General features: G+C 38.7%; 1 protein-coding gene across 4 annotated transcripts in view; it reads left to right on the top strand.

Moving 5' to 3' along the window:
- Positions 1-25,119, top strand: part of LOC136691715 (histone deacetylase 4-like) — a 97,118-nt gene that overhangs the window by 32,220 nt on the left and 39,779 nt on the right. For 3 of the 4 annotated variants that reach the window (XM_066664433.1, XM_066664435.1, XM_066664432.1), the window contains 3 exons: positions 14,095-14,372; positions 21,405-21,555; positions 24,607-24,727. In XM_066664433.1, coding sequence (XP_066520530.1) covers positions 14,095-14,372; positions 21,405-21,555; positions 24,607-24,727 — 550 coding nt within the window. The remainder of the gene's footprint in view (positions 1-14,094; positions 14,373-21,404; positions 21,556-24,606; positions 24,728-25,119) is intronic. The other variant, XM_066664434.1, reaches the window with a different exon arrangement.

The following is a 25,119-nucleotide window of genomic DNA, read 5'->3' as shown; positions in this document are numbered from 1 at the left end:
GCAGAAACATAGATTGCAAGGTTAAGAAGATAAAGTAGGCTAAAAAAATTAGACAACAATTATTGGTTGTAAGTATCCAAAAAAATGCCCTAAACCTACGAATACAAATAGCAGGCTAAGTAATTTCTTAGGGTGTTTTCACACATGAAAGTCCAGACCAATGTCTGAACCAAGGTTTGCGTTTGTATACATTGTATACATTTGGTCCAGTATGTTTTGGTTTCACACTGCAATTAAGCGAGAAGACTAGTCCTGTTATCTTCACCTATGTGGACTTTTGCAGCATTCCATTTACCTTTCACGTCGGATGTGGGAGCTGGTAATGACATCACACCAGAGTTGACTGTGTTCCAGTTAAAAGTTCAGAACACGATATGCCTTAAGTTTTTATTGTTAGCTTGTTCCCAGTTAGCATTGTTAGCGATACCACTTGATAACAGAGCATTCTGTACAGTTTTACTCATCTGAACACCATGGAAAAACGTCAATATAAAGCAGTGGGTCAGTACTGTCTGTATGACTGATTAAATGAGAAAGAGTTAGAAGTGCTAATAAACTGTATAATATTATTGCTTTTAAACACTGTTGATATATGGGCAGCCATCTTTGATTCTGAACTCTGGGTTGGTGACTCCTGACTTTCTCAGCAGGAAATCTGACTTGTGGAGGCAGTCCAGTTGAAATTTCCTACCTGGAACTGGGAAATTCCAATATCTGAGTTAAAATGGAACGCATCGTGCATTGACTGGTTTGTAGAGGGACATGCGTCTGACTTCAGCGTGTGGTAATTTCAGCAGGTAGTTGGGAAATAATGAATGAACAGATTTGTTTCTACAGTTTACTTATTACACCTACTACTTATTTGTGGCTCGGATCAAGATGTATATTATGTAAGACAACAACACATTGCTTATATATGCAATACTTTTTTACCAGTTCCTTTTATACAGTTTTGCTGCAGTGGCTGATTAATAATGTGATGTAGTGTGCTAGGATGCAATTTGGGATCTTAAAAAACACAAAAACAAACACAAACACACATGCTCACATGAAGCATCCCATGGCTCAAATCTGGTGTGAGACATTCCATCAGTGTTTAAAATTAAGCAATGTTGTGCACATAGCAATGCAGCCTGCTCAACAGTTGAGCCACTTGTTCCCTTGCTGCCACTGTCGCTGTCTTTTTCTTGTTGCTTGGCTGTAAACGATATTGGCCACAAAATCCCGACTCTCCTCCTCCCATCTCCTTCCAGCATCTATTAGTCTAACAAGCAGCAACCCAAGCATCAGACGCACGGAGATCATAACAGATCGCAGACATTAAACCGCAGCGCCCGGGCATTGTCTGGCTAAAATAGCCCAGTAATATGAACCGGCAGCTCATGGCACAGTGGGGCTTATAACCAAAGCCTGAACAGAGAACTAGAGAGAAAAAAGAAGGCCAGCAAACAAGGCACAGCAAGGAAAGAAGAAAATGTTACATAAAGAAGGAGAACAAAATATGAGGCTATTAAACTGGCAGCCATAATGAGAACTTGTTTATGTTTGACGGGAGAAATTGACCATCCTGCTGGAGAATCGTTGCTATGTAAGCAAATGGCCAACATTAAAGGGAATAAGGAGCTAGTGGTTTTACAGTGATAAGCTTTTGAATGTTTAAGAATGGAATATTTAAGAATTCTTTTAACCACCCAAACTTTGTGCACTTATGGTGCACCATAAACAGGGATCTTAGAAGTTTAATGTGTGCAGGATTATACACCTAATGGTCAACGTCATTTCCCAGCTCGTTTAAAGTCAAGTTTTACATTCATTTATTTTTTATCATTTTTTACGGCAAATAAATTCTGCAAATTGCGGAGAAAATGCAGCAAAAACAGTATGACGAATTTGAAAATTTTATGCTCAGTCATTGAAGATTCAGATGATGAATGAGTGGTAAGAGGGGATTCTCAGCAACAGGAGCAGGACTATAAATATCATGAGGTGAATTATAAATAAAACATCACTCACATTTTCCCTGCACTTTTTGGTCTTTGGGGAGAACTTTTTTTTTTTTTTTTTTGGCTTAAGGGTTTTTTCCCAGCAAAGGAAATGAAAAATGAAAGCATAGCACCAGAGCTGTATGTGTGTGTGTGTGTGTGTGTGTCTGTGTCTGTGTCTGTGTCTGTGAGTGAGAGAGAAAGACAGAGACAGACAGAGAGGTCCTTTTTCCCCATGATAACTATAACAACATTATTTATTCATATGCCCTTCTGTCTCTTTCTGCCTGCCTACATTTGCACTGGGACTCATAAATAGCAGGGCATATTGTTCAGTGTATGTGTTGGAGACATTGACAATAATGAATATCAAAGTATATGTGGTTAAACAAGTGAGCACATCCTACGCAGGGTAATATGTGACTGATATTTTTATGCAATTAAACAGGTTTGAGTCGACTTTCCCATATTGCCATAGCAATATGATCTGAGGATGTTTTTGCAACAATCAGACAGACATTTCTTATGTTTTTTTTTCTGGAATTAAAGAAATGTCATTATCTTTCATTGCTGAGAATGTGTTTAAATAATAAAATGTACACCTTTATTCACTGACTTACCCTCTAGGGTCACCGCAGCACGATCAGAAACAAATTTAAGGATTTAGACGTTAAAAGATAATGTATTTTCTGATCTACTGCAGTTATACAATGAAGAATATACACTGAAATGTGAGTGTGTTGCCCTGCAATGGTCTAGTGGCCCCTCCAGGGTGTGTTCCCGCCTTGCACGCAGTGATTCCGGGAAGGCTCTGGACCCACCATGACCCTGAACTGAATGAGCGGTTACAGACAATGAATGCATGAAAGAATAAATGAAGAATAAATACACTGAACAATCACCGGATTAGGAACACCTTGTATCTTCACTCAATGCCTGACCATACAGGAGAACTCTGTAGTTCTAAAATTACAGACTGTAGTCCACCTGTTTCTCTGCATTCTTTCTTATCCCCATTTGCTCTTCAATGGTCAGAAACGCTAAAGGACCACCAAAGCGCAGGTATGATTTGGGTGGTGGATGGTTCTCAGCACAGCAGTGACACTGATATGTTGATGATGTTTAGTGTGTATTGTATTGGTAAGAGTGGATTAGACACAGCAGTGCTGCTGAGAATAGTTCAACAACCAAAAATACCCAGCAGACCGATTCTTGAGTCCACTGATGAAGGACTAGAGGACGACCAACACAAACTGCAGCAACAGATGAGCTACTGTCTCTGGTTTTACATCTACAAGGTGGACCAATGAGGCAGATGTGTATAAGAATGTAGACAGTGAGTGGACACTGTGATTAATAACTCGAGCGGCACTGCTGTGTCTGATCCACTGGTACCAGTGCAACACAGTAACACACCTCTAACTTGTCAATGTCTCTGCAGCATTGAGAATGATCCATCAGCCAAATCATGCCTGCAGTGAGGTCCTGACCATTGAACAACAGGGTGAATAAGAATGTATTCAGAGAAACAGGTGGACTACAATGTGTAATTGTAGAACTTCAAAGTTGCCCGGTATGGACAGTGGACCAGGTATTCCTAATCCAGTGTTCGTTAAGTTGTACAGTGAATGTGATGTTTCCCTGAAGTCTTAATTAGTTTCTGTACTGTTTTGACTGAAATGCAGGGTATCCCTCTGATGGGAATTGGCTGCCACTCTTCTCTAAACAAAAAAGTGTTTGTTTGTGTGTTTGTTTTGTCTGGTCAGAGTTTATAAAAAGCCAGTCACTGTTTGATGTGGATCCTTAGTCCCTACACAGGGACTTACCAAAGTCGACGCTGCCATGTCACTGTCTGCATATTGTTCTCTTGGCAGCGACCAGCACTAACCTGGTCCAAGAAGCCATTATTCTGAGCGTGAAACGTGTTCGAACGCAGGGAAAAGATTACATAACCACAGCCGCGCTAGCCGGGCTGGCTAATGTAGACTTCTCTGTTGCATTGTTGGCCCTTCTAGAAGTAAAACACGTCTTCTATCTGCTTCATCTCTGTAAACTTGAGGTAGGCTTTGACGTCAGAGCAGGCTGAGGCTGAGATGGCAGATGGGACAGATAAGCCCTGCGCAGTCATTTCTGACACGCCGCTGACCTGCTCATACGGCCCTCCAGATGTTGGAGTGTAAAGAGCCATCCAGATGTTTGAATGGTCTCTTGCACTGGTCATCCTACAAAGCCACACTTGATTGCTCCACCGCTTTTCAGAAGGTCATCGAGGATGCACCCCTGGCATATGGTTTCTTTTTGACGGGAAAGTTTCTGTCCTCATTTGATGCAGTGGAATTGTCCCAGTCAATTATAGTGTTTCATTAAGCAGCGTTATGGAACTCTCAAATATTTAACAGTCTGTATTCAACTTGCAGTTACTGGAAATGTATATGATACTGTAAATTTTCACTAATAATTACTGTCTGCAGAATTATTGAGAATATATTTCTCATTGTAAATTTAATGAAGTAACACTTCTAAGCGCTACACTACATGCACTCTATATTTACGCCACAGCACACTTCTTCACTTCAAATACTGTATTAATGAATGCACACTTCTAATGGTGGTGCCCTGTTTTATTTCAAACTCGTTAGTGCTGTTGTATGCAGTTTGTATGCTAATGAAAACACACTGTTAGAATTTAGTCAAATATATTTGAAGTTTCTCTGCAAGTTTCAAACTAGAAACCTACTCCTGTTAGCACTTCTGAAGCCAGATAACTGGTGCTATTACAGATATACTTAGCTGGTGGCAACATTGAAATATTTATGTTTAAAAATACGCCATTATGGCCTTCAGCATATTCCAGCACTAATTATAAAAGAACATAGATTTTTTGATTTAAGTTGTGGAAATGTAGAATTTGTGGTATATGTTAACATTCATAGCGCAACCCTGAACTAGATAAGTGGTTACAGACAAAGAATGAATTCATTAACACACTCACACATTCACTCACACCTATGGATGCTTTTCGAGTAGCCTGAATGTTAACATTCATTCATTCATTTTTTGTAACCGCATATCCAGTTCAGGGTCCCAGTGGGTCCGGAGTCCTTCGCAGGGCGACACACACTCACACATTCATTCACAACTATTGAAAACTTTTGTATAGACAGTTTGCCAACATGTGTTGTTGGAGAGTGGGAGAAAACCAGAGCAACCGGAGGAAACATATGCCGACACAGGGAGAATATACAAGCTCCTCACAGACAGTGAGCAATAGCATGGTTCAAACAAATAACCCTGGAACCCTGGAGCTGTGTGACAGCAACACTACCTGCTGCACCACCATGCTGCAGTGTAGGGCTAATCTATCCTGTATACTGCAGCAGTACAGTCACTCTCAAATAAACAGTGTTAACTATCATTGTTTTCAGTACCTTTAGTAATAGAACAAAAGTGTAAAGTATTCCATTGCTGTTATATTGACACTAAACTCCCGGTTGACACCAGGTGTTAAATTGATCTGTTTTATGAAAAGTTGGAACACTGTCCTGTTGGGGTTTTTAAATTTGGTCTGTGAACAAAAATGTAACTATGTATGACAGTGTACTGATGTAGTGTTTACAAGGATGGCCATAAACCACCAAAAGCTGAATGACTGCCTTCCCTGAAAATTGAACTAAAACATGTCACAGTTATGTGACAGAACAGGGTTGCCAGGGATACATCCATGTTTGAGAGTAACGCTCTGGTTCTATCCTGTGTGTGTGTGTGTGTGTGTGTGTGTGTGTGTGTGTGTGTGTGTGTGTGTTTGTGTGTGTGTGTGGAGCACTCAAGACTAAGATTAAATACGGCAGTGTCATTGTGCTACCTAGTCCTGTATTGGCAGCACATCCCAACAGGGAGAAAATAAGCAGATCCAAATTAAGAATGTCGTCTCAAAAAAAGAAAAAAAAGTTAAAAACAAAAAAGTAAAAAAAAAAAAAAAACTATTATTCCAAGTCAATAATTAAATTAATATATAGAAAGAAAAAATAATAAAATTAAAAAAGATAAATAGTCAGGAGAGAAACATACAGGTAAATAGACATTTTAAATAATGTAAGTATTTATATATTATTTTCTCTGTTTTTTTTTATTTATTTTTATATTTATTATCATTATTATGGAGGAAATAACTTTTATTCAGTAAATTATTTATTTATTTATTTTTAGTTTTGGCAGGTTTGGTCCTCCATATGAACGAACCTGTACTGAATAAGTTTATAAACAATTCATCAATAAATGGCTGTAGCTTGTGTCTGTCATTATTTCAGTGTGGTATAGTGGCAGGGATTCTTAATTATTTTGTATAAAGAACTGTTCTGTAAACTCCTCTAATAAATCCCTCTTAACGTACTGTGCCCTTAAAGTAATAAATCTGATCTGATGAAGCTTTTTTTTTTTTTTTTTTTTACAAAACCTTTAGGGTCAAATATTAACAAACACAGGTGCAATTAATTGGGAACACTAATTATTAACTACACAAAGCGATGTGATCAAAGTGAAAAAGAACATCAGATTGGAAATGAAGATTCATTCATTTATATCACTTGAATTATTGATAATTGAACAGCTGATTTGTTGTTGTTGTTGTTGTTGTTGTTCGCAAAACGACTTACATATGGCATGAGAATAACTTGTACACATTCAGAGCAGGAATGGAGGCTATTCAGGTTGTGTACATTGAAACTTCTCTACCTTCCTGAACTCCAGTTATTCTGTTTTATGGACAATAGGAAATGTTACAGTTGAAGTCTTAAAAAGGAGAGTAGAGAGTATGATAAATCACAGTTATTAAGAGCATAACTAAAATATACTGTAATTCAATATTAATTATTTATGCCTCAGAGTTCACTGAAGCAGATATTTTGACTCAGCTTTTAAAATAAAAGTATGTGTAATAAAAAAAATATTTTCAGTATTAAATATTTATTATTTGAATTTGAAAAAAAGCTTTTGTTTTGTATATAGTTTTATTTTATGGAAAGAATGAGGTAATTTGCCACAAAACATTGAAACACTGAAATGTGGAGATATAAATCTTTCAGTAAATATTAATATATGATAATGTAAAACATTGCTTAAGTCATTAGGTAATGTAATTAAGGTGGATTAGCATGAAAAGTGAAAGCCATGTCTACTTTCGGTTAACTACAGAAGACAGTTTGTAGGTGTGTGTCAGTGGATGGGGTTGGAGTGTATGTCTGTAAGTATATGGGGCCACTTCATGTAAATGCTGAGCCGTAGACAGCCCCCTGATGTCATGAGAGAGAGAGAGAGAGAGAGAGAGAGAGAGAAATGGAGGCAGAGCAGTAGGGCGTGAACAGAAAGTGGGAGGGGATTTAAGAGACTGCAGAAGGGGGAACGGAGGGGAGAGAGAGTCTATGAGTGGAGTAGCAGCAGGGAAACGGTGCTGATCAGAGTTGCCCTGCTTTGAAGAGAGAGAGAGAAGTGACGAGAGAGAGGGAGACAGGCTGTCCCACAGAGGGCTTTCCCTACACTTCTCAGCACTGATGGGTAACACACACACACACCAACAATCTGCTTTCATAGCTGTTCTTCTCCAGTTAATATCTGAGCAAGGCTTTACTGAGAGGTTTCTATTTTGGGATCTTTTTTATTTATTAATATATATATATATATATATATATATATATATATATATATATATATATATATATATATAACCAGAGTGTCTCTTTCTTGATAGAGTTGTTTCTTAAAAATAGTTCTTTTGTGTCTTAGTTAGGGGCTGATGGAAAGAAATAATATTACACATATCTTTGTTTTTAGCACTCTTGTTCTTCAATTATTGCCAAACACGTTGCTTGCAGTGTTGCTCGGATATTCTGATAGATGTTTGTTAAAGTTTCTGATATTCTGCTAGTGAAAATGATTGAAATGTGTGTCAGAGCTCAGTCTGAACTTTGTACAGATGCAGACGGGAAAATGATTTAGTGACAGCTATTATTTGTCCATCAGAGATAGCTGAGAAAACTTTAAGTCATGATCGAAGTCAACAACGTGCATGTGTGCCAAGCTTGTTTTGTCGTCCATTTCACATCCAAGTTTACCAGCGATTTCTACGACAGATATGTTCTCTGTATTCAGGCTATGCCCTTAAGCATTTAATTCATACATATGTTTTATTTATTTTATGACCATTATTTTCATTACTATTTTTAACCTCTGCTTTCTCCACATCAAATGCATCTGTTGTCCTTCTTCTCTGAGAGTGTACAATGTTTTCCATTTGGCCAGCATCTAAAACTATTTAAAACTATAACTTCTCAAGTAGTGGCAATCTACCTGAGCTGCAGCATTTGATTTTATTTTTATTATTATTATATTATTTCAGTCTGATTTAAATTATATTGGCCTGTTAGTATCCAGCCCTGGCCACTAAAGCATCAGTCTATTGGCGCCGTGGGTGTGTTGCTATGGTTTTTGTGCGTGAAGTCATAAGCGATCAAACTCCAAAATCCTCCGCCATGTTTCCATAACCATGTGCGGCTGTTTGGCTCCCAGAATGAAAAAAAAAAAATCCAGCAGGGTGGCAGTAAGCATGTCTGTGTGTGTGTTTATTTGGCTTGAAGTGAGAACATGGGCAAGCCTCCCTGCTGTAAAATGAAGTCTCTATTGAGCCCTTTTTTTCCTCTGCACTCGCACATCCCTTCTTTTTTTCCCATTCCCTTTTGACCTCCCCTCTCTTTTATCATCTGGATATCAATAATTAAAGACAGCCTCCTCTTCTCTCTGAAATGTTAGTCTGTTATCTGAGCAGTGGGAGTCCCCCACTCTGTTTGAATTGTAGTTTTTCTTAAAGCAGCATGATCCTCTTGGTTACTATGGAGCACTGTAGTAAATGGTACTGAGTGTGTACTTGAATGCAGTCGTTTAAGGGAACAGATTAACTCAAATGTAGTCAATCAACCAAGACAGGTTTGGTGTCTGGAATTTCCTTTTTCAGTTTTTGCACTGGAACTACAAAGAATATAACAGCGTGGGAAGAGCTGTAAAACTTACAAATAAAGCTCACATAAATTTACTGGATGAGTTATATATGGCTAACGATATATATATATATATATATATATATATATATATATATATATATATATATATATAACAGAAAAAGTATAAATAATCAGGTTTTCTTGTAAACTTATATACCCTTATGTGTGTACATAAGCATACATGGTTACTGACCATGGGTCACGATGGGTATGGAACCTATCCAGAATCACTGGGTGGCAGGCGAGAATACAAACTGAAAGGTGCACCAGTCCTTCACAGGGCGACACACACTCACACATTCACTCACACCTATGGACACTTTTGAGTCGCCAGTCCACCTACCAACATGCGTTTTTGGACTGAGGGAGAAAACCCATGCAGACACAGGGAGAACACACCACACTCCTCACAGACAGTCACCCGGAGAAAAACCCACACAGACACAGGGAGAACACACCACACTCCTCAGTCAGTCACCCGGAGGAAACCCACGCAGACACAGGGAGAACACACCACACTCCTCACAGACAGTCACCCGGAGGAAACCCACGCAGACACAGGGAGAACACACCACACTCCTCACAGACAGCCACCCGGAGGAAACCCATGCAGACACAGGGAGAATACACCACACTCCTCACAGACAGTCACCTGGAGGAAACCCACACAGACAGAGGGAGAATACACCACACTCCTCAGTCAGTCACCCGGAGGAAACCCACGCAGACACAGGGAGAACACACCACACTCCTCACAGACAGTCACCCGGAGGAAACCCACGCAGACACAGGGAGAACACACCACACTCCTCACAGACAGTCACCCGGAGGAAACCCATGCAGACACAGGGAGAACACACCACACTCCTCACAGACAGTCACCCGGAGGAAACCCACGCAGACACAGGGAGAACACACCACACTCCTCAGTCAGTCACCCGGAGGAAACCCATGCAGACACAGGGAGAACACACCACACTCCTCACAGATAGTCACCCGGAGGAAACCCACGCAGACACAGGGAGAACACACCACACTCCTCACAGTCACCCGGAACGGGACTCGAACCCCCAACCCCAGATCCCTGGGGATGGCACCTGCTGTGCCACCGTGCCACTCTATATATAAACAGATATTAGAGCCACATGCTGCCTTCTAGAACTTGTTTTTTTCAGGGAAGGGTTTGCTTATTTTAGCAAGAAAATGGCAATCCACATTTGACATGGATTACTTAAGGTGCTTAACTATTTCAGACCTTTTGAAAACATTTGGCGCATCATAAATTGAAATATACTTGAACAGTGATACAAACTTTTGAGCAGCTGAAACAGTGACTGGTCTCAGTTCCTAAACACTTGGGTGTGAATGTTGTTAAAAGAAGAAGTGATGCAACACAGTGATAAAAATGCCCCTGTCCAAACATTTTTGAAATGTTGCTGGCATCAAATGTAAAATGGGCATTTATTTAAAAAAAAAAAACATTTGTCAAATCAGTTTCATCATTTGAATTATTTTTCAAATGTACTGTTATCAAAACTACTATTTTCATTAAAATATAGGGTATAAATTATTTGCATGTCATTGCATTGTTTTTATTTACATTTTGCACAGCATCTCAACTTTTCTGGAAATTGGGTTTAAAGTATTTTTATGCAGGTTCAGAAACAATACAAGATTATCAGAAATGTATTTTACAAAACTGGACTTATATGTTATAATATATGTTAAAATATGTAATGATATGGTGGTAAAAAACCTTCAGTTATTTTTAGCTACATTTGTCTCAAAGCTCTAGTGCAAAGCTAAAGTTACAAACGTAAGACGTTAAGTATATTTTTGACTGAATTAAATTAAGGCAAAATAAAAATAAACAAATACAATCTGAACTTTTTGATTCGGGTTCTGAAAAATCTATTATGACTAGATTATTTGGGGCATAGACGTAATTAATGAAAAACATTCTACATCATTACAACATTTTTGAGTACAAGTTCAGATCAGCTTAGCAGGATGTAGCCCACACTCCATCTTTAACACTCTTTGGTCTGTGGCAATATGCATGATCATCCTGAACAATGGCTTCATCACCTAACCTATTTTCTATAAATGGAATACAAAAAGAATCCAATGTAAACCTGTACATTGACCATTGAGGTAATAATTGTTACCCTTGTCCTGTACCTGACTTTCAGCTCTGAATTAGACATGTCTGAGGAAAACCTATTTATTTTTTAGGCAGTCCTGTTAATATGTCTCATTAGAAGTTCCAGTGTCATATATTTGACAATAGCAAGTTCGCCCTTAATCACTGAATATCGCTTTCGTCTACACTCCATGATTGCTTTTCTTTAGCCCAGTGTTTAATTCTGTTTAGGTCTTAGGTGCTGTTCTCTCACAGGCACTGAAAAGCTAATGTTCAGGTGTTTTGTTGTGCAATTTCTATTTTCAGTCGTATTGCTTAGAGGTTTTTCAGTTTCATTGGACAACTTTCTTGTTTGTACCATGTTTTCTTTTGATTTAAGAAAGTCCAATGGATTGTTAAGGCTCTCTCTGCGTACGGAAATGTATGTGTGCGCTTCAAGAGATGTAACCATCACTGCACACATGCTTCCTTGTGTCAGCTCCGTTGACATGGTTTTTGAGCAACACATCCAGTAGAGGGCAGTTCGGAGTAAACATAAAACATGGCGACTCTGGAATAACTTGTAGTTCTGTGTTTAATTCAATAACAAAGAAAAGGGCAGCATTCTAGACGGCGGTGGTCTGCAAGGCCATTAAATTCTGTGCAACCTTTGGTAAACCTTGCCTTACCAATGAGGGAAATTGATGACGAACGTAATTTCCAATACTTACCAATACCAATACCGTCCGCATCCGTAAGCTTTCAGAAAACATGCAAATTACGTATGGAATGAACATAGAGTACGGACATTTAACGTATTTAACGTTGAGCATAAATGAGCCTTTAGAGTGTGTAAGCACTTACTTTTAACTGCAAACTGATTTGCATTTTTAGACTTATTTGGTTTAGGAATGCAAATTACAAGGTGATAATATGTTGCTTAACTTTGAGGGATTTCATGTTTGTTTTCCACTTCATGATCTGGAAAAATGTATTGTATTGTAATGTATTTTTTTTTTTTTAATGTTTTCTCATATTTGTTTATCTGCTAAAAATTTTAAAAGCTGAATGAAATATATATATATAAGTGCATTACATGCAGCAGTCATGTTTAATATCCAGATGTTCTGAATGTGTACCAAACCTACAGTCTGCTTCTGAACTAGAGCATCTCCCATGTTGAGTGCATTTGCATTCTGCTTGCTGAAAATATTAATTAATTACTGAAAATAATCTCCTGTTAACATTGTATAGTGGGGGCACACTGCTTAGGCTACATTGGCCGCCCGCTCTCGGACACATATTGCTAACTCAGCTCCACCACTCCGATCTGCGTCTCTGATAATCCGCCAGCGCAGAGCTGCGCTTCATTTATTTCCACATGAAAGAAACACCTTGAGAAGTGCCATGCTGTTAATTTCCCCAGAGCCTTATGGGCTTGAAAAGTACCATGAGCTATTACCGCTACGGCTTCCAGTGATAATTTGACAATGAATCATAGCTTCTCGCCCTCTGTCAGCGGTTGTTTGTGTGTGTGTGTGTGTGTGTGTATGAGGAAGATAGAGAAAGAAAGTGGGAGAGAGTCTGTAAAGAGAAGGGGAAAAAACACCATAAAAGCTTGTGTATGTGTTAGCGAGAAATCACCCACACTTACATCGTGGCCCAAGGTTCATTAGTAGCCAGCTTCAGACAGAGCTGTGGGTAAACGTATAAGCATTTTTCAAGCTGTTTGTTAGCCTGTAAACAAATATTTCCCCCCTACCACCGCTATTTATTTAGAGCTGATGTGGAGGAAGCCGTTGGTCTTGGAGTGTTTCCTGATGTAGGTAGTGCTGGACCGCCGGGCCTGTTCTTCAATGGCCTCTTTGTGGCTTTGGCTGGCTGATCTCTGTACAGCGCCACACTGCTCTCTCTTCCTGCAACCTGTGGGACCTAGAGCCAGCTGCTTAAACAAAGAATCAAATAATCAAGCAGCTTTAATTAACCAATATCTCTCACTCTTTTCCTTGCCAAGTTTTTCAGTTCGGTTCTGACTTCTTGATCTCCATGTGTCCTGTCTTTATCTCTATGCCATACTTTTTATAAATTTGTTCTCAGCTCTACTTCAAGCCTGAGGTTTTGAGAAACCCCTAAATTCCTTTAGATAAACACGAAGAGTTTACTCCAACAGAGAGTATACAGTAATCCTGTGGCTGTTAGACCTCAATAGTACCTCCATGTTTCACAGATTTATTCTTTTCACATGACAAACGGACCAATAAAAGTAGTCCAGAAAATATTCTCTGCTTAACTTCGGTTCAATGTTCTGTTTTACCATCATATGAATTGTTACAACTGTTGAAAACGGATTGTGATGCAGCATTGATGATATGTTGATTGACATGCACTATTGTCACTAAAGGTACATGCCCCACAAACCTGTAATATGGAGAATAGAGCCTCTGTTATTTCTACTCTGGGCTCAGCATTGCAGAAACTGCACTATGCAACTTTTGGAGGAGGGTATGAAATGCTGGTCAGATTAATATCCACCAGTGTGGTAAGTATGGTGTTAAAATGTGGTAAAATACACTTAAATACATTAAAACAGAACTTTCCGACTCGTTTTCTGGACGTGCTTGATGGCTGTGCCATTTTTAACTGAATTTGATGTTCAAACACAACATAGACATTCCAGTGTGATCAAAACTTCAAAAGTGTTTTTTATTTCTTTGATCATATTTTGTCTGGTTTATGTTTATAAACGTTTGTGTAAAATATATTATGTTTATGTTGTGTCTGTTTAACCTCATATCTACGCTCACACATGCTGTGATTACAAAATTCTAACGAATCCACTCCATATGTCAGAAGGGAAAGCAAAATCAGAACACCTCCAGATACCCAACGAGATGTTCAACTTTTTCTCTTTCTCTTTCTCTTTCTCCTTCTTTTACTACAGTTGACTTGAGCTCAGCTCTGCCTTTGAGAGTCCCCCCAGCAGCCATTCCAATGGACCTGCGTGTGGATCAGTCTCCTGGTTCGGGTTCTTCTGGTTCTGGTGCGACCCTGGTCTCAGACACAGTGGATCCAGCAGTGAGAGAGCAACAATTACAGCAGGAGCTCCTCGCTCTCAAACACAAGCAGCAAGTCCAGAGACAGCTCCTCATCGCTGAGTTTCAGCGGCAGCATGAGCAGCTCTCTCGACAGCATGAAGCCCAGCTACAGGAGCACATCAAGGTCAGAACCCACACCAGGCGAGGGCATAGTCCACAGCTTCATTATAGTGTGACAGTACACTTGTCACTCTATATATTCTCAGTCTTTATGATGTTTTTTTTTTTTTTTTTTACATTTTCCTCACCCCTGAATCAGCTAGCAAAGATTTACCATGAAACCAGTAACAGTTTTATGTCTAATTCATGCATATAAAGCTTTTGTTGGTTTATGACCACCACACATCAACTTATGTGGAATATGCTAAAGGACATGTGTCGGTGTGTTCACACTTGCAGTGTTTATATCTCAGGTTTAGGGCTGGGCCACAACAAATTAGTATAAGTTGTATACAATAATCAAAATATCGATAATATAGTTTATTGAGTTAATTTTGCAGATGATAATGATTTGTGGGCTAGGGCTGGACCTGAATAATCAGTTACCGATTGTTGGGTGGCTATTTGGCGTTTAATTTTGAGATTCTGATTTTTATATTTTGTAATAAAGGCAATAAAAGGAGCGCTCCCCTCTACCCTTATTCAAGCTGTCCAGCTATGGACCCTCCTCCTGCCCCATTCCAGCCATATTCAGGCTTGTCAACATTAAAGTCCTTGTACAAATGAAGCCTAAAACAATCTTAACATGCTCCAACGACCTACATACAACGAAGCGTGGCAATTCCACAGTCAGTGGAAGTCCCTTTTGTCAGTTTTGTACCTAGAATTTGAAAAAAGCTTCCCCCTCACCCTCCATCCCCCAGAAGTGTCCGAAGCTTTAAAAATGGTAAAAGCCCTGTTATGGATGTTTACATCAGTGTACCAAGCAAAAATGCTGAATATGATGATTTTTTGTTACTTTTTATTTTTTATTATTCTATACAGGTCAAAAATAAGGAAGTTTGAAAAACTCCAATCCAAATCCAAAGAATATAGAAAAAACATTTAAAGTCAGTATGTGTATAACTGTCTGTTACATTCCAAATGTTTTCTTCATCTTCTGTAACATCCCGATCAGAATCACTGTAGTTCTACATCATACCTGGAATCATTGGACTCAAAGCAGGAACATACCCTGGACAGGGCACAAGGCCATTCTAGTTACATATACCAATTTAAATTAATTAATAACATATTCTTGATCCCTATTAGGGGCCAAACAAATTTTAAAAAAGGGTTAATTGAGCAGTATTGCAGATTTGTAATCATTCGATTTCAGCAATATTTCTTACCATGTTTATCATGTTTATTTTTGCAAATGGCATGCCAACAATTTGTAAACAGCCCTTATTAATACTGTATTCAATTACTTTAAGGTGCACCAAGTGCTGACGCAGGTTCTCAGTTGTGCACACACAGCTTGTATTTTTTTATACTGAAAAGCATGAAATAAAATCTGTCTGGGCTTAAGGTCACCATGTGCAGTGCTCAGGCTAGTGTATAAAAACCCACAGCACTGGACTGTCAACATTCTCTGGAGTGATGGAGCACCATCCAATACGAGTGAGATGCGAGTTGGGCACTGTTTGTGATCCAAAACTTATTATCCATGATTATCTCAGTCAAATAAACACAGAATTATTTCAGCATCTACAGTTAAGCCTTCCTGGTAGAGCATAGGCTATTTCTGTCAAAAAGGGGAAACCTATTGGCTGAACAGATGTCCACAAACTCATATTGAGTACATGCACACACAGACATGTCTCCCTTCCAGGCTTGGATTTAAAAACACCTCTCAGCTCAAATCAATTTTGGATATTTTCATCTGTAATCACACCATTTCCTTGGGAATATCAAATCATCTATTAAGAGCTGACCTCCTACTGGTGCTTCTTGACTCTCTCTCTCTCTCTCTCTCTCTCTCCCCCCCCCCCCCCTCTCTCTCTCTCTCTCTCGTCCAATCTTGTTGCTCTCTTCACAGTCTATGCACAGGTAGCTGAGAAGGCATAAATTTAACAGTAAACATCAGTGGCTGCGTGTGCCGCCTGGCTCGTGATCCAGGGCCAGGGAGCGCAAAAAGCCCTCAAAAGCAAAGAAAACACGCACGATGAAATTACGTCCAATTAAATGATTCAAATATTGGTACAGGACTGGCTCCTGAAGGCTTCTAGGTACAGTGTACACTGCAGATGCTCAGAGCAATGTTGACTCTTGCCCGGATCAAGATGCTGGCAGCTTTGCAGGCATGTCCTTGGCCCATTGTACACACATTTCCTTTAGTAGGCCATTGACCCAGCTTCTGGATTCCCCCACACATCGTGTGCATAAGCTACTAATTAGCATTGCGTTCTAGGTGAAAGGAGGTGTTGTCTAGGGTTGTCCTCTCAGAGTGGACCAGTCTCCTTGATTATGATCCTATCAGTTGAATAATGGCACTCAAATATTTTTGTATTGCTTATACTTAGGTAACTTCAAATGCTTAGAAGTATTCCTCATGTGAGCACACTTAGAAACTTGAGAACATAATCCCAGCAAGTTGGAATTCATGCACTAAATACATAGATATATGTGCTACAGTTTATTTTGGGTAATATGTATGCCACTGAAAGAAGTGTTTGTGGTCATGTAAAATGCTGCACAATGGTTTATATATTAATTTTGGCTGTTGATAAAAAAATTAAAACAGATTAATCACATAGTTTGCTGTGAATAATCAAGATTCTACATTGTCCTTTTTTAAGTCTCAAACTTTTAATAATTGTTATTTAGATGTAAAATTAAGAAAAAATATAAAACCAAAATAATGGATTTGCATTCTCCTAATTTGCTCAGCAAAGGTTTCAGGAAGAGATTTAGCATTGAACACAGAAGCTTTAATAGACAAAATTAAGGCTACAGCACAGCTCCTGGCTCAAACATGGAGCGATTAAGCAAGGTAGAAGATGAAACAAGAGCTCTGTGTGTGTGGGTGAGTAAACGAGAGAGAGAAGAGGAAGGGTAAGAGTGAGAGTTAGTTACACTATATTGCCAAAAGTATTCACTCACCCTTCCAAATCACTGAATTCCGGTGTTCCAATCACTTCCATGGCCACAGATATATAACACCAAGCACCTAGGCATGCAGATTGCTTCTACAAACATTTGTGAAAGAATGTGTCACTCTCGGGAGCTCAGTGAATTCCAGTAAGGTACCATGATAGGATGTCACCTGTGCAACAAGTCCAGTCTTACAATTTCCTCGCTACTAAATATTCTACATCAACTGTCAATTTGGTATTATATCAAATTGGATGTGATTGGGCACAACAGCAACTCAGCCACAGGTGGTAGGCCATGTAAAATGACAAAGTGGGTTTAGGATGCTCAAGTGCACAGAGGTCGCCAACTTTTTACAAAGTCAATTGCTACAGATGTTCAAATTTCATGTAGACTTCAAAATAGCTTAAGAACTGCGTATAGAGAGCTTCATGGAATGGGTTTCCTTGGCTGAGCAGCTGCACCTGCATCAGACGCAATGGTGTAAAACATGCCACCACTGGACTCTAGAGCAGTGGTGATGTGTTCGCTGGAGTGATGAATCACCCTTCTCCATCTGGCAGTCTGATAGACAAGTCTAGGTTTGGCAGTTGCCAGGTGAGCAGTGCTTGTCTGTCTGCATTGTGTCAAGTGTAACCTTTGGTGGAGGGGGGTTGATTTTTCAAGAGTTGGGCTCGACCCCTTAGTTCCAGTAAAAGGAACTCTTTAATTTTTTTTAAAAAAAAACTCTTTAACTCTTTTTTTTAAAAAAAAAAAAAAAAGGAGGCCCTTGGGTGGCCACAATTTGTGGCCAAAAAAAAAAGGTACGCAAAATTTTCATGTGCCTTAGCGTGTCGTAATGTTTTCATTTTTCAAGCATATTCACCCAATGTATGAGTATGATGGTGTAAAGGCTGAAATGGGGAGGTGACGATATATTTCTGGGCAGGAGTTCAAGGCGGATTTGAAATATGTATAAAGCCAAAACCACCCAACCCCATTGGATAGGTGAATACAAGGGTGGAGACAGGGTTGAGATGGGAGTGAGTTTGCCCGACACGGAAATTACATGATTTAGCAGGGTAATTTATGGGCTGAGGGGAGGCGTTGGACCGTGCTCCTACTTCCAAAATTATGTTATTATGTAACTTCAATTAGTGTAGAATGCCATGTCACACACAACATGTTGTTTTCATGTGCATTGTATAAACAGAAAATCAATAGCAAATCAAATAATCAATTGGTGTGTTAAGAACAGCTGTACATTAGCTTACCATGCTAATGCTGCGCAGAAATCCCATGCTCAGTGTCAAGCATTGGCTAGAGAATTATAAAGTTCCCCAGGTGTGGGGCTGTGGAGAATCAGGACATTATTCTCTAGAGTGATAGAGACAAATAGAGCAGAGGCCTTATTGGGGGCAGCTTTAGTGTCTTGGTCATACACAGAGACAAAGAAGAGTAGGTAGTTGGATATAGTAGCCAGGATTTTTAAAAACCATTATGTACTTTTCCCCTAAAGTGGGGGCATCAGTTCTGGTTATTCATTTGTGTGGACAAAATATATTTTTAAAAAAAGTGATTTCCTAGCTTTGTCTAATACTCCTGTGGACAACATACACACAGACACACACACGCAGAGCACGGCAGCTACAGGTGCCAGCTCATCTGGAGGGGTTATTTATAGCACACACCTGAGGCACTGGTATTCCGCGCCTGAGCTCCTGGGGGATTTCTGGCGGAATAAAGAACAGTTCTTCTCTGATCTTCTTCATCAAAAGTGCTTTCAGTGAGATTCTGCAGAGAGCTTCTTGTCATAGTTTAATGTGTGTGATTACTGGGGTTTTCAGTCTCAGCGCTAAGATTCATACATGCTGCTATAGTGCACTCAGTGTCCATAACTATGCCCTTTTCACGGTTATGAGTCAAATATTCTGTAGTGATATTCATAAATATAGTTAAGAATGTCCAGTTCAGTGATAAAAGCAACATTGACAATTCTGTGGAACTGCTGCTCTCTCTGATTTGTATATGTTCAGAAGCTCAGCGTCCTATAAGGTGAAACGGTATGTTTGAGGGAGGAAAATGTCAGTTGTTTGTCCGTGGCTGAAGTTGAACTTGTCTGTGAGTTTTATTCACTGTTTCAATTACCACAAAAACTCATTTGTACTTCTGTCTGTGTTTACTTTCATGCAGTTAGTCCACATTTTGAGCCACTTCCACCTTAAGTGATTGGAAATATCAAAAATATGTCAATATTACCCACCTGTGGAGCAGGAATAAAGCAATATATAATGAAAATCATGTCACTTCAACTTACTTTTCCACCCTAGTCTTTTTTTCTCCTTGTACCTTTCAATTTGAAAACTAAAGGTTTGTGAATTGTTTAAATGTTTTTAATCCTCTAAATGTAAAAATGAGCCTGAGTTTATTATTGCTCCCACTGCAATGTCGTCTATGTAAATTAGATGTGCTTTAACTATTTCTGCTGCGTGATGCATTCAGTGTGTGTAGTCTTTATAGTCCCACATTGCACTACTGCAGATGGTATGCAAACAGTGTTCCATAGCAGACATGCAACACCCAGTGTAAATTGTCATATGCAATAAAATGTGTCTCCAGTTACAGAGTAATGTTTCTGTAGCCTAGAGTCTTGTTCTGTTATTATACTGCTGATTTTTCAGTGTTTGGATACACAAATACCTGATAATCAATTGGACACAAATTAGTGGTGACTATATCTACAGTAGTGTAAAAAGTGGACATACTTCTGCGCATTTTAATATGCAGGTACTGCAACACAGATGTTGCCTTAGTGACAATTAGGCTATTTTAGAATATTGTATATATATATATATATAGTGCGACAGCAAGACAAATAAATGAGATACATATTGCATGTCACGGAATAATTCCATTATAAATTATTTTTATCAATGATTTTTCATAAATTGATTTGTCAAATTATTTGGTTTTGTTCATTAAGAAGTTGCAGGGTTTTTTTTTATAAATTACAACAGTGGGTTTTTCATCCGAATTATGAAAATGTGCATTTAAAAAAATTGAATGGAAAGGCCCCAGAACTGGTAAAAACACTAAAATATCTCCAAAAGATTTGTAAAGTTGGATGAGGTGGAAAAGTTAAACTTTCATTCATTATCTGTAACCGCTTATCCAGTTCAGTGTGTCTGGAGCCTACCTGGAATCATTGGGCGCAAAGGAGGAACACACCCTGGAGGGGGCACCAGTCCTTCAGAGGGCAACACACATTCACACCTACGGACACTTTTGAGTCGCCAATCCACCTACCAATGTGTGTTTTTGGACTGTGGGACTAGAACCCACAACCGCCAGGTCCTGGGAGCTGTGTGACTGCGACACTACCTGCTGCGCCACCGTGCCGCCTGTTAGAATATTCCTAAAGCCAAAATGCTAAAAAGAGCCATAGAAATAAGTTTTTCAGTATGAATGATGTCAGCCCCCGTACTGAACCCAAGACCATGATCTTTTATTAGACACCCCACCCCACCGGGCTCCTTCCTCTTCTCTCCCATCCACACTTTAGGACCACTCTGTTTTTATACCAGCACCCCCTGGCTTTCTCAATTTAGTGCATGTGTAGATTATTGTACACATATACAGCACTGGGCAAAAGTTAGAGGCATTTTTTCAGAGGCATTGTATGACATAAGCACAGGTGCCCTAACAAATAAATACTAAATCAACCATTTGATAGAAAGTGTGTTTTTGGTTTAAACTAACAATTATTACACTCAAAAAAGCCACTCAAATCTCTCCAGTTATGGGAATGTTTAAAGTTTATTTGCAAACGATTTATGGCTGGATATTTCTTTATTGGACATAACATTTGTGAAATTTCTTGGTATGGAAACCCAGCTAATGTCTGTCAGATTGTGGGGCTTGAATATTCTCATCTACAAATGAGGGCACTGTAGAAGAATTCTGAGAATCAGTTTCACTTTGGAAATCAAAGAACATGATTCTTTTTTTTTTTTAAACCAAGGGTTTTCAAAGTGTTACTTATGAATAGCTGTGTACAGCAAGGGTCTTTTGAACTGATGCTTTGACTTCTTTCCTCCTCCAGCATCAACAGGAACTGCTGGCTCTCCAACACCAACAGGAGCTACTGGAGCACCAGAGGAAAATGGAGAAGCACAGAGTGGAGCAGGAGCTAGAGAAACAGCAGCGGGAGCAGAAACTCCAACTCCTCAAGAACAAAGAGAGGGGGCAGGAGAGTGAGTCTAAGAGTCCTAATCCATTTTTACCTAATTCTTTCCATCTTAGAATTAAATAGACTGTTGCTGTGTTCAAAAGACTGCTGTGTAAATGTGTTGAAGTGATTCAGAAGTTATCTATGAGCTCACAGACATTGTACCTTGGTTTTGAAAGCATCAGTTCTCATAGATACAGTGTGTTAAATTAGTGTTTAATCTAATATAGTGCTCTCAATTTTAACACATTAACGCACACAGAGGAATTAAATGCTTACATTTTTAAGCTTTTTAATCATTACCAAATTTGGACACTTCGCCCCTTTTACAGAGCCTAGTGACATATTAGTGGTTTTATGCAGCGATGTAAACACAGCGTCACTACTGTTGAGCTCAGCAGGTAGCTTACATTTTATTTATGCTCCTATGTGTAATAAATATCATAACTAACTCTCACTCTTACCCTTCCTCCTCTCTCTCTCTCTCTCTCTCTCTCTCTCTCTCTCTCTCACACACACACACACACACACAGAGCTCCTGTTTCGTCTTCTACCTTGCTTAATCCCTCTGTTTAGCTCTTAAATATCTGTTGATGTCCCAACATGGAGGTGTTTGTTTGAACCAGTAGCTGCACTGTAGCCTTAATCTTCTTCATTAAAGCCTCTGTGCTAAAGCTCTGAAATTCTAAAAAGTAAACATTTATCTCCTGTCTAAAAATACAAGGAAATACTAGCATTTTTCCCTATTTTCCTTATTACATTTATTAACCTATAGACACTAATAATAAAAAATATATAGTATATATATATTTCCATTGTGTAGATTTTACATAGATTAGTTTATTTTATGTTTAAATATCCATTATTCGAGACTTCGGTCTTAAGAAGGGACAATATGATTAACTGCAGCATATTGTGTGATGAAATGTTTTTCTTTTATGGATTGACAGCTCTAATATAAAGTCTTCTTAGAAAAGTAGAAGCTATCTCTGTGGTAGTTGTGGTCAAATTGAAACTCTACTGTACACTGTCTGCAGAGTGTCCATATATCATTTTGTACATGATTTTGACATCACAGCCATGATGAAATCAAAATGAGATGTTATTGCAGCTTTTTATAGCATATATGTATGGCTTTGATTAGAGAGTTGTCAAAGTTTCACAGTGTTTACATAGTATTTCAAATGTATACTTCACAAACTTACTGAACTATCTGAGCTGTCCCTTTGCTTCCAGAACATCATTACCATGTTCTTACTTCACACATTACACATTACATTCTCTCTTGGTTCCCCAGTGCTGGTCTAGGCTTTAACTAGTTGGACTGTCAGTGGGCTTGATTGACGCTTGTTGTGACAAGTGAGTGTTTATGGAGGTAAACAGTAGCAGTATCTCCAGGAGCAGGAGCAGCAGCTGTAATTCAGTATGGCAGGAGCCTCTCTGGCCTGCGGCCTGTCTCTCAACACCTCCTTCCCCCGGTCACAGCCCTCTGAGACTCATTTGCAGCCGACACGGCCAAGGAGGCCAGGGAAGGACCACTTAAGAAAGCAAGAGTAGAGTACCGCTTAAGATTGACATTAAATTGCATTAGAGACAGCTGCTAATAATTCTGTAAGAATTTACACCATACTTTCAAAAGAAATTTGCCACTTCTTATAATCAGAGAAAATCAATGTATCAATATCAGTGGCACTCAAACAGCGTATATAATCTCCATAGAAAGTTTTTAAAGATAGAATGGGATGCTCCAAAAACACATATCTTATAACCTTAGGTCGCCATCCCCAAGCATTCTCCTGAAGGGCAAAACATCATCAGATGCCTTTGGGATGGGTTGGAGAGGTGTTTGCAATCCAGATCTTGATGTCCAACATCAGTTCCTGACCTCGTTATTGCTTTTTTGAATGCAAACATGTAGAGTAAAGCCTTCCCAGTTCTGTATTAACACACTTAATTTGAGACCAAACAGTCTGCCAGTACTTACTTTAAAATTTTGGCCTTGCCTTGTTTGACTTTCCGATATCAAATTTTGTAAACTCATTCCCAGAAACTCAGGAAGTTGTAAGTAATATAAATATTGTAGGACTGACATGTAGCAGCTCTTTGTTGTTGTTATTTTATTTATTTTTTTTGCTCCTTTCCTTCAGAATGATTCTTACTTTTTTAACTTTTCATTAGTTTACTTCACATTAATTTTTTTTTCTAATCACTTTAAAAATTATTGATCACCAGTGTTGAGGAATAGCTAGCTAAATTTAGCAAAGCTTCTACCTTAAATTCTTTATTCAGTAGAGTAGTGGTAGCCTTTTATTTTAACCTACTAATTGCTTTTTTTTCAAGTAGTAGTTTTAATGTATGATATGAACAGAGTATGCTGAAAAACAGCTGTTTTATGGATATAGATTGCAGTATAACAAAGTAGTTAAATTAGCTTTCTCAAATATGCCTACATATTTCTGGGAACTAAATCCATTTCTTTAAATCCAGACAAAAGCTGAAGCTGGACAAAGCTTCAAAGTGATGTTACTAGGCTAACTGGCAGCTAGCAGCCTCCAAAATGTTCTGTTTTTATGTCCCTTTTATTTCACTTTTTAATTCATCTTTGGATAATAAAATATGCATTCACATTACACAACATCTTTGCTGCAGGAAGTAGCAGAGACAGTAATCAGAATGTATCTATAAAACTGGCTTTTGTAAAGCAACGTTAATAATTAGTAGTCTTTCTGAATGGAACTGTTGTAAAACTGACTATGATAGACTGGTGCTATGTCTGGGTTGTCTTCTTGCCTACTCAGTAATTTGGAGGCAAAACACTTATGTCAAGGTCAGATTTGGCTTATAATTCAAAAGGTCAAAAACAAACACATGAAATATTGGCCCTTGAAGTACATTTAATGCTGTTTCATATTCAGGATGACTTTTATAGATTTTACAGAATTTTACAGATACAAAGGAAGCCATCTGTCTACTGATCTGTTAGGTCCTTTTTTTAGGTCTATCCACCTGACTCAACTCGCATGCTAAAAATGAGGTCTTATAACAGTGTGTGTGTGTGTGTGTTCTCTCTGGACAGGTGCAGTGGCCAGTACAGAGGTCAAAATGAGACTGCAGGAGTTTGTGCTGAATAAGAAGAAAGCACTTGCCCAACGCAACCTTAACCACTGCATAACCAACAACCCACGCTACTGGTACGGGTAAGAGACTATATACACATTTTCTCGATTGCGTGCTGGGAGCCATTTAGACCATGACATTTTTATTTTTTCATCAAAGAAATTCTAGCTGTTCCACTGAGGACTTATTTTTTGTGACATTAATTTTACCACCATCAAACATTTTTATAATATACAAATTAAAAGTACTTAAACAAACAAATCCAGTTGATTTATTTTATTATAAGTATTATTTATTAACTTATAAAGCCAGTGGGTTTTTTTTTTTTTTTTTTTTTTTGTTTTTTTTTTTTTGTTTCTCTTTTGCCCTAATATGTACAATAACGCTTACATTCACACCTTTTACAAGAGCTTCACATTCTGTCCACACTTGTGGCCACTCAGACAACACTCTGAAAGGAGTGGTCCAACAC

This window comes from Hoplias malabaricus, chromosome 3 (assembly GCF_029633855.1).
Source record: "Hoplias malabaricus isolate fHopMal1 chromosome 3, fHopMal1.hap1, whole genome shotgun sequence".
Classification (NCBI taxonomy): Eukaryota; Metazoa; Chordata; class Actinopteri; order Characiformes; family Erythrinidae; genus Hoplias; species Hoplias malabaricus.
The sequence above is the reverse complement of the archived record's forward strand: the minus strand, read 5'-3'. Positions and strand labels throughout refer to the sequence as shown.